The sequence below is a fragment of the Capra hircus genome, chromosome 10, assembly GCF_001704415.2.
Source record: "Capra hircus breed San Clemente chromosome 10, ASM170441v1, whole genome shotgun sequence".
NCBI classification, from domain to species: domain Eukaryota; kingdom Metazoa; phylum Chordata; class Mammalia; order Artiodactyla; family Bovidae; genus Capra; species Capra hircus.
The window spans coordinates 87,019,290-87,039,955 of record NC_030817.1 but is presented as its reverse complement, the minus strand read 5'-3'; the positions used below and the strand labels follow the sequence as shown (position 1 = coordinate 87,039,955).

The following is a 20,666-nucleotide window of genomic DNA, read 5'->3' as shown; positions in this document are numbered from 1 at the left end:
CTGACTTATTGGCAAAGATCCTGATGCTGGGGAAGATTGAAGGCAAAAGGAGAAGAGGGTGGCAGAGGATGAGATGGCTGGATGACATCACTGACTCAATGGCCATGAATTTGAGTAAATTCTGGGAGACAGTGAATGACCAGGTAGCCTAATGTCCTGCAGTTCATGGGGGCCATAAACAGTCAGACATGACTTAGCGAGACTGAACAACAACAACAACCAAAATGAGGATTTTGCTTTTTCATAATAGGATACCTCAATATTCCCATGAGAGCTCTCTGCCTAGCTCTATTTCATTGGCATCACTTGGCTGTGGAAGAGGTAGCAAGGGCAGGAGCAGGACAAGCAAGAGAAAAAGGGCCACTTTTGCCACTTACATATAATCTCAGAAACTTCCCAATATCTCCATCAATGCAAGGATTGCTTTGATGCTTCCTAGTTATTCCCTATCCTCAATGTCAGAGTTACTGTGGATATTGGGAAGCAAGAAGGAAAAGAACTACCATTCAGTTCAGTTCAGTCGCTCAGTCGTGTCCAACTCTTTGTGACCCCATGAATTGCAGCACGCCAGGCCTCCCTGTCCATCACCATCTCCCGAAGTTCACTCAGACTCACATCCATCGAGTCACTGATGCCATCCAGCCATCTCATCCTCTGTCGTCCCCTTCTCCTCCTGCCCCCAATCCCTCCCAGCATCAGAGTCTTTTCTAATGAGTCAACTCTTCGCATCCGGTGGCCAAAGTACTGGAGTTTCAGCCTCAGCATCAGTCCTTCCAAAGAAATCCCAGGGCTGATCTCCTTCAGAATGGACTGGTTGGATCTCCTTGCAGTCCAAGGGACTCTCAAGAGTCTTCTCCAACACCACAGTTCAAAAGCATCAATTCTTCAGCCCTCAGCCTTCTTCACAGTCCAACTCTCACATCCATACATGACCACTGGAAAAACCATAGCTTTGACTAGACAGACCTTAGTCGGCAAAGTAATGTCTCTGTTTTTAAATATGCTATCTAGGTTGGTCATAACTTTTCTTCCAAGGAGTAAGCGTCTTTTAATTTCATGGCTGAAATCACCATCTGCAGTAATTTTGGAGCCCCCCAAAATAAAGTCTGACACTGTTTCCACTGTTTCCCCATCTATTTCCTATGAAGTGATGGGACGAGAAGCCATGATCTTCGTTTTCTGAATGTTGAGCTTTAAGCCAAGTTTTTCACTCTCCACTTTCACTTTCATCAAGAGGCTCTTTAGTTCCTCTTCACTTTCTGCCATAAGGGTGGTGTCATCTGCATATCTGAGGTTATTGATATTTCTCCTGGCAATCTTGATTCCAGCTTGTGTTTCTTCCAGTCCAGCGTTTCTCATGATGTACTCTGCATAGAAGTTAAATAAGCAGGGTGACAATATACAGCCTTGATGGACTCCTTTTCCTATTTGGAACCAGTCTGTTGTTCCATGTCCAGTTCTAACTATTGCTTTCTGACCTGCATACAGATTTCTCAAGAAGCAGGTCAGGTAGTCTGGTATTCCCATCTCTTTCAGAATTTTCCACAGTTTATTGTGATCCACACAGTCAAAGGCTTTGGCATAGTCAATAAAGCAGAAATAGATGTTTTCCTGGAACTCTCTTGCTTTTTTTATGATCCAGCAGATGTTGGCAATTTGATCTCTGGTTCCTCTGCCTTTTCTAAAACCAGCTTGAACATCAGGGAGTTCACAGTTCACGTATTGCTGAAGCCTGGCTTGGAGAATTTTGAGCATTACTTTACTAGCATGTGAGATGAGTGCAATTGTGCGGTAGTTTGAGCATTCTTTGGCATTGCCTTTCTTTGAGATTGGAATGAAAACTGACCTTTTCCAGTCCTGTGGCCACTGCTGAGTTTTCCAAATTTGCTGGCATATTGAGTGCAGCCCTTTCACAGCATCATCTTTCAGGATTTGAAATAGCTCAACTGGAATTCCATCACCTCCACTAGCTTTGTTCGTAGTGATGCTTTCTATGGCTCACTTGACTTCACATTCCAGGATGTCTGGCTCTAGATGAGTGATCACACCATCGTGATTATCTTGGTTGTGAATATCTTTTTTGTACAGTTCTTCTATGTATTCTTGCCACCTCGTCTTAAACAGACCATTTCTGTCCTTTATCGAGCCCATCTTTGCATGAAATGTTTACTTGGTATCTCTAATTTTCTTGAAGAGATCTCTAGTCTTTCCCATTCTGTTGTTTTCCTCTATTTCTTTGCATTGATCGCTAAAGAAGGCTTTCTTATCTCTTCTTGCTATTCTTTGGAACTCTGCATTCAGATGGGTATATCTTTCCTTTTCTCCTTTGCTTTTTGCCTCTCTTCTTTTCACAGCTATTTGTAAGGCCTCCTCAGACAGCCATTTTGCTTTTTTTCATTTCTTTTCCATGGGGATGGTCTTGATCCCTGTCTCCTGTACAATGTCACGAATCTCTGTCCATAGTTCATCAGGCACTCTATCTATCAGATCTAGTCCCTTAAATCTGTTTCTCACTTCCACTGTATAATCATAAGGAATTTGCTTTAGGTCATACCTGAATGGTCTAGCGGTTTTCCCTACTTTCTTCAATTTGAATCTGAATTTGGTAATAAGGAGTTCATGATCTGAGCCACAGTCAGCTCCTGGTCTTATATAGAGCTTCTCCGTCTTTGGCTACAAAGAATATAATCAGTCTGATTTTGGTGTTGACCATCTGGTGATGTCCATGTGTAGAGTCTTCTCTTGTTTTGTTGAAAGAGGGTGTTTGCTATGACCAGTGCATTTTCTCGACAAAACTCTATTAGTCTTTGCCCTGCTTCATTCCGCATTCCAAGGCCAAATTTGCCTGTTACTCCAGATTTCTCTTGACTTCCTACTTTTGCATTCCAGTCCCCTATAATGAAAAGGACATCTTTTTTGGGTGTTAGTTCTAAAAGGTCTTGTAGGTCTTCATAGAACCGTTCAACTTCAGCTTCTTCAGCATTACTGGTTGGGGCATAGACTTGGATTACTGTGATATTGAATGGTTTGCCTTGGAAACGAACAGAGATCATTCTGTCGTTTTTGAGATTGCATCTAAGTACTGCATTTCGGACTCTTTTGTTGACCATGATGGCTACTCCATTTCTTCTGAGGGATTCCTGCCCGCAGTAGTAGATACAATGGTCATCTGAGTTACATTCACCCATTCCAGTCCATTTTAGTTCACTGATTTCTGGAATGTCGACATTCACTCTTGCCATCAGTTGTTTGACCACTTCCAATTTGCCTTGATTCATGGACCTGATATTCCAGGTTCCTATGCAATATTGCTCTTTACAGCATCGGACCTTGCTTCTATCACCAGTCACATCCACAGCTGCGTATTGTTTTTGCTTTGGCTCCATCCCTTCATTCTTTCTGGAGTTATTTATCCACTGATCTCCAGTAGCATGTTGAGCACCTACTAACCTGGGGAGTTTCTCTTTCAGTATCCTATCATTTTGCCTTTTCATACTGTTCACGGAGTTCTAAAGGCAAGAATACTGAAGTGGTTTGCCATTTCCTTCTCCAGTGGACCACATTCCTGGACACGGACAGGATTGACAGATTGATAGCTCTTTCTCGATTCCGTGGTGGTGCATGGACATTCTTGGTGGAGTGATTTGTCTGGTTAATTCCGGTAACGAACTACCGTTAGTGTGTGGTTAATTTCCTGATTTTCTCCATCCAGAAACTGGAGCTAATATCTGATAGCTGCTAATAAGCAGTTTCCATATATCTGGAATGCCAGTATACACTGAAGAAGCATGGAATGGGGAAGGGGCACTAGATTTGGGGAAAGGAAAGTGAGTAAACAGCTAACATTTATCAAATACTTAGCAAACATTTTCTCATTTGATGCTTAGGACACAGCAGCAAGACAGAAACTATCAATTTCCTTCTGTGGCCGAGGAAACCAATACTCACTTTCTAGTTGTAAGTTACTAGTGGGGCCAGAGTATGAACCCAAATCTGTCTGATACCAGAACACCATCATGAACTGGAAAGACCTTGCTTCTGGATGACCTTTACCCCTCTGGTCCTTTGTTATTCGTCTGTAAGATGAAATGATGGATTAGATCGTGTCAAAGTCCTTTCCAGCTCTGCAGTCCTATTACCTGAGAAATGTATCTTTACAGTCCACTCTCCACCTTCCAAGAGGAGACAGGCAGTTGGCACTAACAAATTCATGGGGTTACATTCATTGTGTAGGTTTGCATCTCTGTGAATAAAAAACAAGTAGGAAATATTTTTAAGTACTTTATACTTCTTACAGTTTAAAGTATTTGAGTAATTAATCACTCATAGGCAGTCACCTTTCTAAAATATAAAAATTAAAACTCTCACTTTCAAATCATTTCCTCTTCATGTTTAGTCATGGCTTTTTTTCTTTTTAATGCATTTGAGAGATTGTATCAGTGCTTATTTTCATTCCAGTGGATGGCTTTGAGATTTTTTTTTTAAGTGTGCCAAAAATCTGTTTGTACATCTCTCCAATTTACTATACAATTTTTGAATCTGTAATGGTGACAAATACTGTTACAAAGTCATCATGTCTACTTTCGAATATTTTGATGTTTATGAAGACTTCCTAAACAACTACCTTTTGTTTCGGGTCCAGAAAAAAAAAAGTGCTGGGAAGTTAATTGTAACGATAATGTTTTGGAATTGCTTCCCAGGTGCATGTGTGCATGCTCAGTTGTTCAGTCATGTTCAGTTCTTTGCAACCTGATAGACTGTGGCCCCTAAGGCTCCTCTGTCCATGGAATTTTCCAGGCAAGAATACTGGAGTGGGTTGCTCCCTAGGCGGCTCAGTAGTAAAGAATCTGCCTGCCAAGCAGGATACGTGGGTTTGATCCCTAAGTCAGGAAGATCCCCTGGAGAAGAAAACAGCAACCCACTCTAGTTTTCTTGCCTGGGAAATCCTATTGCCTAAGGAGCCTGGTGGGCTGCAGTCCATGCGGTCACAAAAGAGTCAGACACAACTGAGGAACTAAACAGCAACATAATGTTATGGCATTAGGAACATTTTAGATTTTTGTCATCTGTATAAATCCACAGATGATACTGGATGATACTGATCTGATGATACTGACCTTCTCTACATGGTCACACCAGACCTGCAGTCAGAACACAATGTCATGGGACCATCTTGCCTGAAGAATAAGGCATGCCTGCAGATGACACAGCAGAGTTGGGTAGAGTGCTTGCAATGGAGACAAGCAGCCCTAGAGGAGACAGAAATTCATTCTGGCTGGAAATGTGCTCAGAACATTCATGTTAGGTTCTGTTGCTGTATCTGCCATCCCCTCATCACACTTCATAAAACCTCAGACCTCACTACTCAGTCTGTAAAATGAGAGAAATCATGGCAGCCCTGGTATGAGAACTGTGCTAATAATGAAGAAGAATAATAAAAAAATAAAATAAAATAATAATGAATAATAATCCTGCCTCTGCTGTGTACCAGCTGTGTGGCTATGGGCAAATCACCCGAGCCTCAGTTTCCCCATCTCCAAAAGAGGGACTGTTAATTGTGTCATATGGATCAAATGGAAGAGTACATGCCAAAGTGCTGAGACCTTGGGAACTTGACATGAGAAGACTGTCCCCTTTGAAACATCCTTCCAGGTCCCTGAAAAGTCCACCATATACTTTGTGACTCAAGTCATCAGTTCTCCCAGACATATCATTTTTTCACATTTCCTCATTGGAATAATTTGTAAGGAAAGGAAGGGGGTGAAATAATAAACAGGGGGATAAACAGTGAGCAATCAGATGGGAAACACAAACTCACGAGGTGCTGTCACCATTCATTGTCCAGTGGAACGCTGGATTTCCTAGAGCTGCATTCTTAAAGGCAGGTTTTGAAAAAGGATTTAAATTATGTAGAAAAGGCATATTCCATAGACAAAAGGAACTTAGATCACTTGCTCTGAAGGGAGGGTTCAATGGGGGTAAATCATAAAATCCTCTCTCAGAGGAATTTTTTGGGGGTATCTTTTTTTGAGGGGGAGGCAGAATATACATAGCATAAAATTTACCGTTTAAATAATTTGAATTGTACAGTTCCACAGCATTAAGTGCACTCACATGGTTGTACAATCGTCGTGTTATCCAGTTTCAAAACTTTTTCAAAATCCCAAGAAGAAACTCTGTACCCATTAAATAGTATATCCAGAAGAGCTTTGGTTTTAACGTTACATCACAGCTGGAAGGACCCTACAGACTTCTGGTTCAACCCCTCATTTGAATGTGGGGAACCAAGGCTCAGAAAGATCAGGTTTTCTAAATCAACTGGCAAGTTACAAATTCAGATAGGACTGAAATCCAGGGGGTCTTCTCGGTCCCTTTCTCTTATACTCAGCATTCATATCCTCTAACAGTTTGCAAACTCGTGCGCCTGATATTCCCCAAAGTAGTGGCTCAGAATTTCTCCACAATTTAAGGCCTTGTTGAATAGAATTTTGACTAGACTATGGGGGGAGATGGAGCCACTCTACAAAATCCTTTAAATTCCATTAAGACTCTCATGTCTTGCATTATATTATTTGCATGACATTTTAGTGACTTAATTTTTTTTTAATATTTCTCCATAATAATTTTTAATACCATCAATAGAATGTCAACTCAATGCCATGCATTATAACAGGTGTTAAACATTCATAATCTTATTTTATCCTTAGAGGAGCCCATCAAATGGTTATTTTTATTCCCACTCGGCAGATGGAGAAACTTAGTCTCAAGGAGTCTAAGTCATTTGCCCAAGTTCAGGTTATTTGTTAGGGACAGTACTGGATTCAAAGAACCATTTGACTCCTAAGCCCCAGGACTTTCTCATGTGCCATGATGCTCTCTGCTCTAGAGAAATAAGCACAATCTTGGGTTCTCATGAGGGCTTCCCTGGTGGCTCAGAGGTGAAAGCGTCTGCCTGCAATGCAGGAGACCTGGGCTCGATCCCTGGGTCGGGAAGATTCCCCTGGAGAAGGAAATGGCAACCCATTCCAGTATTCTTGCCTGGAGAATCCCATGGATGGAGGAGCCTGGTGGGCTACAGTTCACGGGGTCACAAAGAGTCGGACACGACTCAGTGACTTCATTTGGGTTCTCATATTCCGTCCCTAGGCTATGCTCATCCTCACCTGATAAAATCCTACCCATCCTTCAAAATTTACCTTAACCCCAACCTCTTTTATAACAATAATATTAGCAGATAACAGTAATAATATAACATCTGCTAATAAGTGCTTATTATATCCAAGCACTATTATAAGTGCTTTACATGCATTATCTCATTTAATACTCACAGCATCCCTATGAGATGGGTACTATTATTATACTCATTTTACAGATGAGAAAACTGAGGCCCAACTGAGATAAGTGATTTGCCTTTTCAGCTCTTCCCACTAGCATGTGGCTTCTGCCTCCCTCCTCCATGCCTCCAAGGCCCTCTGTAGTTCTTTATGGCCCTTCTCTGCCTTGTATTAATTATGTATTAACTGTACTCATCTGTGTTCCCACTCCTTGAGCACAGAGACATGCTTGTATTAGTTTTGGTTTGTGCTGACCATCTGGCTCCATCCTCTGCCCCTGTTAGACATGCCAGAATTATTTATTTAATTGAAGGAGACAGTCACATGTATTGCTGAGCTGGCTGTAAGTAGTCAAAAATAAAAAGAGTGTTCCATTGAAAGAGGAATTTGAGTGTTGCAGAAATTCTCAAATATTTTCCATTCATGAGTCCTCTCTGGCCAAGAACCATGACAATCATCATAAAAATATGTACTCTTGGAATGGAATTTGTGGTAGAACTTTGGGAAGAGGGTATCAAGTCAAGTACCTTTTCCTACTGAATCATTTAAAGGGTTGCCAGATTAGGAGCTCTGAATACTGAAGAATATTAGGAGGCTCTTTTCTTCATTTTTTTGTATTGATTTTCCAGACGCTTTAGTGTTAAACCATGCCAGAAGTGTTGCAGAGATGAATCACTATTATCCAAAGGCCGCCAGCTTCTTTTCCTTCTGACAGAAGGATAATTCCACGTGGATCAAATAAATACAGATGTGTAGTAATTAGTTCTATTCCCAGTGAGCCTATTTCCAGCACACTAAAGATGTGAGCGATTATGGAGCCTTGCCCCAACAGCTTTTATCATTTTAAACTGCTAAACAACAGGATAGGTCATAACCCAGCCTGCTATTAATAATGCATTTATTGTGTGCAACATTATAGATTAGGTGTATGGACTAGAAAAAGAACACCTTTTAACAAGAATATTACGATCTCCCCCCAGAAGCAGCATATGTGCCTGGCTACTCACCTGATGTACAGTCCCAAGGCAATCAAAAGAATAAAAAATCTCATCCAAGGGAAAGAAGCCTACATTGTCAGCGGGCTCCTCCACAGAGATGATCTGGCTGTGGCAGATATGTTAAACATACCCATCCTAGGCCCAGAGCCTGAACTAGCTCATTTCTATAGCACCAAGTCTGGAAGCAAACGGGTCTTTGAGAATGCAAATGTGCCAGTCCCTCCTGGAATATATAGCATCTATAGTCACCAGCAGGTAAGCAGGGTGGACAAGTGAGGCTCTGTTTAAATATTTCACATTCTCTTGACCTTGTAGGAACTTTTTAGGTCTTCTGGAGTCAGCCCTATCCAATGAAGAATATTATGGAACACTTGAGTTGATTTGATGGGATCTGCTTTAGCCTTCAGGCTTTCCTGGTGGTTCAGTGGTAAAGAATCCACTTGTCAGTGCAGGAGACACAAGAGGTGCGGGTTCAATCCCTGTGTCGGGAAGATTCCCTGGAGTAGGAAATGGAAATAGCAACCTACTTTAGTATTCTTGCCTGGAAAATCCCATGGACAAAGGAGCCTGGTGGGTTACAGTTCATGAGGTTGCAAAAGTGTTGGACGTGACTGAGCACAACACACTTTAGTCCTTTGGTGTTTCAAAGTATCTTCCTATGGGCCTTACAGAAATTGTCATTCTGAAAGTATTTATTCATTTGGATTAAGGAACTGAAGGCTGTAGTCATGTATTCATCTGCTATCAATATTTATTGCCTTAATATGGATTAGTTCATCATCATAGTTAGCTAGTCATTTTAGTAGGACCCTAAGAAATGTGAGAGTCAGTTTGGGCTAAAAGGAGCAGGTTTGGAGAGCTCTAGGGAGTCATATTGCAAAGGGGATGTGGCAGACTACGGATATCCATGGCTCTACAAAAAAAAACAAACAAACAAAAAAAACCCAAATCCTGGCTGTTCAGTGGCCATAAAGAAAGGGGGAAAACTCCAGAAAGGGGAAGTGAAATGGCTCCAGGAGGAAAACTCTCTGCTTCTGAATTTGCCCTGGTCTAAGTCTATGGCTGTGCATTCTTCCAAAAGATAGTTAGGGCCCTGATATCTGAAGAACCATAATAGTCACTACAAAATTACCCACTAGAGAACTAGAAATTAGCCACTCTAAGTTTGCTCTGGCAGGAGTTCTCACAATTAACTGCTATCTTTTTTTACAATAAAGAAACTAAAAGACAAATAGTTGTTAACATTTCCTAACCTCTGTTTCATTCCATCTTTTAACCATTCCTCTGAGCCAATCACAAGTGATTTGGGGCACCTACTTCTGGGGAAACTAAAAGACAAAATGAGAGTGTTTGTGAGGGACAGTATTTAGGGGTAATGCTACTTCTCCTAGCTGCCTGATCCTGATGCTCTGCACCTCTTAGCTGCTGAGCCCCCGAACCAAGTCTTTCAACACATCATGCTTTTCAGAGACTAACTGGCAATTATTAAATTGCCCCCAGATTGTTTCAGTCTTGCTAGATAGAGTGTTCATGGGCAATAATACATAGACTCATGAAGGAAGTTTCTTTTAAAGAGGGCAGTCTAGAAAAGGCACAGGCTATCTTAATAGGATTAGAAGGGAGAGTCTTCCCCTGACGTCATGTGTCCCTTCCGTTATCATTAACCTCCACTGAAATTTGAAGGTAACAGAGTGGATTGCTTAACTCTGCTTCCCTGTAGAATACTAGGCTCATAGACATATTACAAGTGAAATGCATTTTTAAGTGATACAATTTCATACGTGTATATTACATTAAACAGTCCTCAAAACCTTAGAATGTATGTGCACTATTTATATTGAGTGAGTCTTGCTTTTGTCCCCATTGATGCTATGAAGTATTTTAGAACTTTATATGTTAATTGTGGTAAAAGATACAGGAATCTTTAATGCAGTAAAGCTTCACTCTAATGCTGATATTCAGAAGTAGGATAAAAACCTCTCCTCAAAGATAAATTGGATTTAAAGGGTGTCATTTCACCTATGGTGTGTGCAAATTGTATCACAATAAACTAAGTCATAACTGAGGTCTGCACTACTTATTTCGAAACCACATGTCTGAGGTCAAGAATTGAAACACTCCATTGAGATTTTTCCAGATAATGCCTATTCTACCTAATCTATCTGAACATGTCAGCATTTTGAATTTGCAGATGGTAATGAATCAGTAACATTGACTTTTTACCGATGTGCTTCATAAACTTAAAGCTGGTGAAAGAAAGCTGTGATTATTTTAATTTAGGTTAATAAATATTCCTAGCTATCAGTTGGATTTTAGCAGTAGACATTTTTCTCTTTCTGCCCTACACCAGTATAAAATGTATGGCAATTAAAAAATATATTACATCTTTTGAATAGATAGACTCAAATAGAAAATGATAAATGTTTGGCAATAACATAAAGTCATTTACTTTATGATTAAGTAATTTATTTTATTTTTAAAGTCCAGCTTGAGCACAGTGGGCATTTCCTGTTTTGATCCATAAAGTAACCAGGCAACTTCTCTTTCTGGCATGTGCTCCATATGAAATATTGACAGCTTTGGTTAAATAATCAAAAATGGCAATGCTATTTTAAAGCACTGTTCAATTTTCACTTAAAGATAGCACATAATTCTTTCCAGTGGTATAGTCTTTACAATACTATTGATCCTTTTCATTACTGTAGGGAATCCATCAACAGACACCCATTTATAGGATTCTCAGAAGCAACAAATAATAGGATTTGGAAGAAGCAGATAATAATTCTGTTAGTAGCTGAAACTTCCAAATATGCAATATATCCAAACATACAATGAAAAGAACTGTGCCAGAATATCTTTCCTTATACTGGCAAGAGAATCTTATTGGACATTAACAGGCCAAGAACTATTTCTTCTTGTGCAGCATATGACCATAATGGAATCTATCTTCTCAACACAACGTTAGAGAAAGAAGGGATATAACTTTGAAAGACACATTTTTAAAAGCCTTCCTAGGCTATGCTCATAGCCATATGGTGTGTAGACCAGAGTACTTGTCATTTAAACACCCACATTATCCCTAGACACTACTTGATAATTAGGGAGCTGAGACAATTTCATTTTCACCCTAATTGAATACCCTATGGTTGCATGGGGCTTCCAGGGGTCCCAAGTATGTCTGTTTTAGTATCACTTCAACACTGCTGTACACTGTAGCATCTCCAGGACGACTGGCTGGAAAGACCCAGCTCAAAAGAACAGATTGTGCCTTTAATCAAAATAATTTTAATCTTCCAGTTCCAGATTTCAACAGATTTTTTTCCAGAATTATGAGTCCTCTCACATTCTGTAGTTTAAAAAAATCCATTTGGTGAACAAAACTCATCAAAAAGAGAAGAGAACAGTGTTGCAGAAGCCTCCTTAGGCACAGACCATGGCCAAGAATAGCATGGGGTAGGCTCAGGAGAGGGAACGCTTAATATTGTTTCTTTCAATATAGATTAGAAAGCCTGATAAGAAGATCAAACAAAAAAATCACTTTGTGGTCTAATGAGTTATTTTTCACCAAGGCTCTACTAGAACAGTATTACCTATAATTAAGTAATCTTGCTATAGACTTTTTCTGATTCAAACTTATCCAAATGGCTTATTGACTGTAAAGGAAGTTGCTTCTCTTGCTCCTGACTTCCTTCTCCACCTCACCCTTCTCTGCCTCTCTGTAGCTTGAGATGGATAGCATAGTGGAGAAGAAATGGGCTTAGGTATTGGACTCAGAGCAGCCTGGGTGGAGTCCCTGTTCTGGGACTCAGTCTTGTATGATCGTGGGCAAGTTATTTAAATTACCTGAGTCTCAGTTATTTATACATAAAATAGAATTAATAATGGTGCCTATTTCATAGGTTTTTGTGAGTGTTCAATGAGAAGATTTGTGTAAAGAGCTATGCCAAAGGCCTAAAGCCTACTGAGAGCTCAGTGATGTTAACTATTATAGTTATTATTATTATTATTATTATTATTGTGATATTCGAGCTTGCATGTCTGCCCCTGAAACGTTCATGTGACTGAGCCCAGTTCTTGAGAAAAGTTTCAAATAAGATGTAGGAGAGGTGTGTATTCCAATAAAGTTGCTTTCACAAGTTTTTTAACCTCCTTTATCTGTCTTGTTCATATAATACATATAACACACTTGGTCAATTGACTGGCCAAACAAATGTATTTCATGTATACTAATGAGAAAAAAATTAAATATTTTATAGATTATAACACTTAAAAGCTCAGCAAAGCTCCAAACAGTTTAAGTTTTCAAGACTATAACTTTTTATAGTCTTGAAACTATAAAAGAATCATTTGAAGAAACAATAAGTAAACACATTATTCTCCGAAAAAGGAAGAGAACAATATTAAGATTCAATTACAGATATTCAGATTTTTTCTTTTGCCTTCAAAAGTCAGCAAGTGATAATTTCATAATTTCTCATAAATAAGATTATACTTTTAAACATGTCTTTGGTCCCTTTGGTTGGTGATTTCTTTATACCATATTCATGTATAGGGTCAATCAAAAAGTTCATTTGCATTTTTGCATAACAGCTTATGCTGCTACTGCTGCTAAGTCACTTCAGTCGTGTCCAACTCTGTGCGATCCCAGAGATGGCAGCCCACCAGGCTCCCCCATCCCTGGGATTCTCCAGGCAAGACTGGAGTGGATTGCCATTTCCTTCTCCAGTGCATGAAAGTGGAAAGTGAAAATGAAGCCGCTCAGCTCAGTCATGTCCGACTCTTCGTGACCCCACAGACTGCAGCCTACCAGGCACCTCCATCCATGGGATTTTCCAGGCAAGAGTACTGGAGTGGGGTGCCATTGCCTTCTCCAAACAGCTTATGGAAAAACCCTGAATGAACTTTTTGGCCAACCCAACATATACACACACAAACACATATCACTTAAAACTTCTAATCTGTGTTAGTAACTAGAAGATAACCAAATGAACAGTTTGAAATAAAGACATGTGAGAAGTGCTACAGCTAAGTTAACATGATAAGAAGGAATCCAGGAAATTAACTGTTGCTGTATCTTTGGCCCCACAGATAATAGAACAGGTGAGCCAGCTGGTCATCGATCACCTGGAAATCCAACGCTGGCTCTTTAAAGCGGACTATGAGTTTGGAGGAAATGGGACTGCGTTTTGTGACATTCCCTCCCACCTAAAGTGCTACAGCTGGGTCCTAAAGGAGAGTCAGAGATACAGTCGTGAAGACTGGAGAAAGAAATGGGCACAAGTGAGTATTCAGTGGTAACATAAACCCAAAGTGTCTGTGAACAGATAGGAGATAAAGCAAAAGGCTTAGCTAGGAGATAAGGCACTTTCTTGTAGACTCAGCTGAGTTACCTATCAGCAGTTGAGATCTTAGGCAATTTTTTACTTTCCTGGGCCTTAGTTTTTATGTACAAAGTGAATGAGGTTGATCAGGTTATCTTAAATGTTCCTTCTTGGATCCCTAAAAAATCCTCAAATTGATTATGATAATAATTAGGAAGTAGTGTTTTTTATGATAGCCAAATAACATTTCAAATCTAATCATTTGCTCTAAGTGATTCTAGATCATATGCTTCTACCAACTGTTGTTATTAAGCTAGTTGTATTTTATTGTGAGAGGGAAATTCTATTAGTGAATGCTTGTCACCTGGAAGCTAATGTTTAATAGCTTTCTGTCAGCAGTCATACGTTTTTGAAGACAATTCAAGGAAATTTATGTAACTGCTGGTCCCTGTGAGATGTTGAGAAAATAATACATTCCAGCAAGAAAATCTCCAGGCAAGAACAGAATAATAGGTAAAAACTCTTAATACATGAGTGATGTATATGGATTTTTCCACGTATATTGGTGGGAGGATGAATTGTACAACTTCTTAGTCTGTTTCAAAGTTGCTTAATAATTAGTTTTATATGGCTTCATATATGAATTAAACCCACCATTCTGAACACGGCATCATTTTGCATTCAGAGACCTCGTCTCGCTGACTTCACTTAATCTCAAATCTCTGTTTTTCACTACTGATGAAAGTATAACTGATGAGGAAAATTCAGACACAAATTTTCCATGAACTGATTCCTTTTTCCCTGCCAAATTCTGTAGTGGTGGCTGTGCAGTGATTTGCACCTGCTTTGAGCATCCCACTACAGAAGCAGATGAATCAAGATACCAGTGATAGAAAGGGAGCGGCACACAGAGAGAACTACATTATTCTTGTGAAAATGAGATGATGAATAAATCTAGAGAACAGTCAGATGAGAGAGTTCCCTTTGATAAATGTTAGTTCTCCTCATGATCTATTTAGGGCTTTTCTTCCTCCTCCATCAGTGAATGGACTTAATGCAGTACCTGTCATGGCCAGCTTTTTACATATTATTTAAAGGATACCAAAGTGAATTACTCTCCTAAGAAAAAAATAAAACAAGGAAAGGAAAATGTATTTAATTTTGAGGCCCAGAGGCCCATAGAGGTTGCTTTTGTGTTCTCCTTGGACTGGATTTTATTTCATCTTGTATTTAAAAAGTTTTTTAAGCAAGACTGTTGAGATTAAACCATGAAAAGTATGACTTTTTTTAATCTAAAAAATTGAAATGTTTGTGTGCTTGTGTGCTAAGTCACTTCAGTCATGTCCGACTCTTAGCGACCCCATGGACTGTAGCCCCCCAGGCTCCTCTGTCCATGGAATTCTCCAGGTAAGAACACTGGAGTAGGTTGCCATGCCCTCCTCCAGAGGATCTTCCTGACCCAGGGATCAAACCCAAGTCTCTTTCCTCTCCTGCATTGGGAGGCAGGTTCTTTACCACTAGCACTACCTGGGAAGCCCCAGTGTTAATGTACAAAGTATTTGCTTGCCTCAGTATTTCAAATCAATAATTTTTATAGAATTCTCCTGATACTATACTATGATAAATTTGAAATGTTTTTATTAAGTTTTAAAAATATTTAATATATTGACATATAGCTGAATTGCATTTAGAAATCTGAGTATATATTATTTTATTTCAAATATTTTAAACTATACCATTTTAAATTGCCACCAATTACATTTGGCATTATTGTTAATGTTGTCAAATGTGACACTTACGAATAATTAATGATCTGTCTAAATTTTTTTTAACTTAACAAGGGAAAACAATTATTATGAAATCTTTCTATGTTCTGAGACCTGTGCTTGACCATGATGTTGTTAGAAGCCAAAAATAAAAAAATAAAGTACTTCTGAAGAGCTTTTTTTTTGTTGTTCGGAGACTATTGACATTCTTTTGCCTTCAAAGTGAAATCGCATTCAGAGTGGCAGTGAACTGCAATCTCCACTGAGTGTAGCTATTGAGAATTTAGGATTAGAACTATCCTTTGTTCCAGAAGACCATCATAATGGTGCACGTTTAGACATCAAAGCATTACTTTATGAGTACAGGCATGTTTTAATGTCCTATTACAGTTTGCAGACCTGTTTCTTTTGATAATGAAGATGTTGTGTCATCAAGCCTAGCCTGGCACATGGAAAACATATGCTGGCAGGTTATTAAAAATTTCAGCTTCTTGATGAAAGACTATCCTGCAGGCTAAGAGTCCAGAGAAAGACTCCATTCTGGGAGAATTATTAGAAATGAGAATATGACTGTAAGCACTAAATTATGTTAATACTCACAAATAGCATCATTTGCATAGCAGTTTATGACACGATACCATGATTTTTCTCATTGGTATGTTGTAGGCAACAGATTAAAAACAGTGCTGTTTATAGGGGTTTGAACTATTTTGAGATTCTCTTGCATCTTGTGCAGATATTGGTTTTAGATGTAGTCATGATTCAGTGTGGACTCCAGGATCTATAAGGATCATCTTTTTTTCACCTATCTAATTGACAACCAGAGTTATTTGGTTGCAGTTGACTTGAAACAAAGTCATGGAATCAACAAATGATAAAACACTGAAGTCACATTTTAAAAATCAGTGTTGACATGTAAGTGATTTTAGGAAGAGCAGGATGTTACATAATAGCCACAATAAAAAGAGCACAACTCTCAGTTGTTCAATCTTGTCTTGGTGCCAACCTTACTCTCTTCATCCTGAAAGTTAAAGTGTTAGTCACTAGGTCATGTCCGACTCTGCAACCCCACAGACTGTAGCCCACCAGGCTCCTGTGTCCATGGGATTTTCCAGGCAACAATACTGGAGCAGGTTGCCATTTCCTTCTCCAGAGGACCTTCCGGACCCAGGGATCGAACTGCGTCTCCTGCATTGCAGACAGATTGTTTACCATCTGTGACTATCCTGCCAGCTAACATAATCTACTTCCCCCAACAGGTTCCAGTAAACTCACTTAAATACTCAATGCCTATTAAGTTTCAGTGAATCTACACATGTGTGCATGCTCCAAAGTTGCCACTCCAGAGACGAGAGAATTTATTTTCATTTAGTAGGAATAAAGGCTTAAGCAAACACACACCTGTAGGGGAAAAAACCTTCCTGGACACTCTCACCTAAGACAGTGCAGGGAGACCCAGGGAGACAGTTGTTGTGGTACTAGCCCTTGTGCCGTTCCCTTTCTGTTTATAAAGGGAAACTTCGCTCCCTCACTCCTGGAAAACTGGCTTGTTAGTAGTGACACCTGGTGACACTGCGTTAGAAAAGTAGTTGCCAGAATGCTGGCCTAGACATGAGATTTTGTAGACCCCCACGAATGGGCTTCCCTGGTAATTCAGCTGGTAAAGAATCCACCTGCAATGCAGGAGACCCCGGTTCGATCCCTGGGTCAGGAAGATCCCCTGGAGAAGGGATAGGCTACCCACTCTAGTATTCTTGGGTTTTTCTGGTGGCTCAGACAGTAAAGAAATCACTCGCAATGTAGGAGACCTGGGTTTGATTCCTGGGTTGGGAAGATCCTCTTGAAGAGGGCATGACAATCCACTCCAGTATTCTTGCCTGGAGAATCCCCATGGACAGAGGAGCCTGGCAGGCTACAGTCCATGAGGTCACAAAAAGTCAGACACAACTAGCAACTAAGCACACAGACCCATGAGTGGGCTTCCCAGGTGGAACTAGTGATAAAGAACCCACCTCCCAATGCAGGATAGGCGACAGATGCAGGTTTGATCCCTGGTTCAGGAAGATCCCCTAGAGGAGGGCATGGCAACCCTCTCTAGTATTCTTGCCTGGGAAATCCATGGACAGAGGAGCCTGGAGGGCTACAGTCCATGGGGTCGCAAAGAGCTGGACACAGCTGAAGCTAGTTAGCATGCATGCACACAGACCCAGGAATACACTACGCACAGGCACACAGACTAGGCATGAACACACGAGGAGATGTTTTGACATTTCCTTGTATCATTGCATATTTGAATCTGCAGATGTGGAACCCACATACCAAGGGTGAGCAATGCCATTTTATATTTGGGACTTGAGGATTCTTGGATTTTGTTATCCATGGGAGTCCTACCATCAATCCTCCTTGATGGCAAGGGACAACTGGGTGCCAGGCATTTCAGCACTTTACTTGAATTGACTCATTCTGTCTCGGAAAACCTCTGAAGTTTTTACTCGTTTACTTCCACACCACTTTGAGAAGGAAGGTATTGTTATTCTGTTTACAGATGGAGAAATAGATTCCTTGGAAGTGAAATGATTGCCCAAGTTCACATAGCTAGTCAATGATCCGCATCTAGCTTGGAAACCACATCCACTCCTCCTGGTCCCCTGCCCTGGCCACACTGAGTTGAATCCACTTAGAAAAGACCCGCTGTTTGAAAGCCCTGAAGTAGTCTTCTCCCTCTGGTCCCTGCCTTTGTGGCCTGCTGCCCTTGTGGCAGATTGTCTGCTTTCTACAGAGACTTGTGGGCAACACAAAGGTCCCATAGCTATTGCTCTCAAATGCCTTCCCTTTCCTGACTGACAGGGCAGCTGCTGTCTGTTGCTAGTCGGCTGGGAGGAAAGAGAGCCATTAGTACACACGCCTCAGAGTTTTGAGGAAGAAGCCCTGTCGGAGAGTCTCTAGGGTTCAGCTTTGCAACACAGCTGCCTCACCTACCTACTTATGTGAGTGGGTGAGGATAGTGAGTTTGAGATGCCACCTTTTGATCATTCATGGGGGTGACAAATTTTTCTAGATCATTTTAGTGAACCTGTAAATTCTCAGAAAACTTAGAGTAAGCAGCCTTTCTTCACCATCAGACATGGCATTAAAAATATCATGAGTATTTAAAGCCCAGCTTTTTGTTTTGTTTTGTTTTGGACCATGGAAAGATTATTTTATTCCATGAAAACATTCTCAACAGAGAACACTGTCTTAAACAAAGCATTTACATTAAGAAATCAACATGTGCACAGAAAGAGTAAAAATTACTGAAAAATTAAAGATTTCTTTTGGACAATTCACATGTTCAAAAAACCCTGCTTTTTGGATAAGCAACCAAATATTTTATTTTATTTTATATTTCTTTATATCTCCTGTTCCAGATTGATGTGGTAAATTTCCTTTTAAGCAGAAAAAGGTTTGGAATAGACCAGTCTGAATAGTTGAACATTCAGGATAAGTAGGAAGTGGTCTGGCTTCATGGGTTCCATGGACTAGGCAAATGGAGGTTACTGGGGCAAGGGGGAACCATGGGCAAATCACTTCAGCTGTCCAAGCCTCTACCTCTTCAAGTGTAAAGAGAAATAATATTAGCACCTGTCTCCTGGAGGAGGTAGTAAGAATTAAAGGAGATGACCCTTGTGAATTGGCTGCCAATGTATCAATATTTAGCACATAAGACCTCAAAAAATGCTATGTGTTATTAACATTACCATAAAATTGCATCAGAATTAAATTGTAGGTAGTATTGAACAAGTACATACAACTTAATCTTTTTCTGGTGATTCAGAAGGTCCTATATCACCTTTTAGGCTTCTAGAATATTGTTCTAAGCATCAGTTATCATATAGGATTGTGACTGTTGAAGATACAAGATTGTGGACCAAAGCGTGCCTAACCCAATGGTTTACCCAGATAATGCCTTTAAAAGAATAAGCCTTGCTAGCAGCCTGGTTTCTTATAACTTGAAAACAGAAAATAATTCCAGTTATTTTAGCATCCTGCATGTTGAATAAAGAGGCATTGACCTGATAAACTAGAGATTTTCCTGACCACAAGATTGAGACCCATTTGCTTCATTTTTCTGGTTCCAGTTGGTATCTTTTCTAATTAGTGTAGCAGCACGTCACCGCAATCACTGGAAAGTCTTAATCATTTACATATTTTTCCTTATCTCTGAAAATGACTTAGAATGTTTTCTTCCAGTTCAGTGGTTATTTTCATGAAGCTGCCAGGGTTGGGTTGGAGGTGCTTCTCAGTGCCTGAGGAAGATGACAGGAGAAGGAAAATTGCCTCCCCAAGTTAAACGAAAGCTGGGTCCCCCTTCCGAGGACCTATAATAATCAGCTGTACAAGCTGTTGGTTTGTGTGTCCTATTGATTTAATATGCTTCTAATCAGTACATAAAGCTATGGGCCTGCAGTGTTAATTTTTCATATGCTTACAAAGTACCCTTTGATTTTCTGTCACACGTTAATTACAGCATTTTGCCATTAAATAGGAAGCTTTGTGTAAACTAATTACAAGGTAATCATTGTCTACTGCAAGCGTGCTGTTTGTACCTTTTATTTTATTCTAAAAATGCACAGATCTCACAGTCTGGAAACGCTCTACCTTCCAGCCATTAGCTCTCACTAATTCATAGCATTATTGTGGTGAGAGTGTAGGAGTTGTAATTGTTGTGGTATCAGAGCTGTTAATTACCGGAGTAAACAGTTGAAATGGTGCCAAGGTCTATTGTACAAGGCAGAGAAAAGGAGGTTTAAATGTTACTCCCACCATCTGGGGACTAGGGGAGAGGCAAATGCTTGAGAACAGCAGTGAGGCGCTATCGCCGCCTCAGCTCCAGGGTTGGCGGCCATATGGATCCAGAATATTTTGAATCAATTGAATTTAACTGCCAGTTTTTCGCAATAACGGCGTGAAAGGAAGGAATAAAGCAAAAGATGAGAGGAACAAGAATTGGTTAGTGTTTTCACACACAGGAAGTCCCCGTTGGAGTTCTTTTGGAAATATCTGCTTTTCCGAAAGCCACAGAGCAGGCACGGGTATTTGGAACAGAGTCAGAGTGGGCTGACTCTCCTCTGCCGGCCACCGCGCCATTTGCTTCTGGTCGTCTGTCCTCCGTGCCCCTCGGCGAGAGGGGAATGGCCTTGAGAAGACCCGGACTTCTGTGTGATTGTGCCAGAGTAAACAAATCCTCATTTTGGGAATTCAGTGCTT

The 20,666-nt window shown here is 40.2% G+C and overlaps 1 protein-coding gene across 1 annotated transcript in view; it reads left to right on the top strand.

Annotated features, from left to right (window-relative positions):
- The window catches only part of IQCH (IQ motif containing H), a 145,464-nt gene that overhangs the window by 52,199 nt on the left and 72,599 nt on the right, over positions 1 to 20,666 (top strand). Inside the window, exon 8 of the mRNA XM_018053786.1 lies at positions 13,421 to 13,612. Coding sequence (XP_017909275.1) covers positions 13,421 to 13,612 — 192 coding nt within the window. The remainder of the gene's footprint in view (positions 1 to 13,420; positions 13,613 to 20,666) is intronic.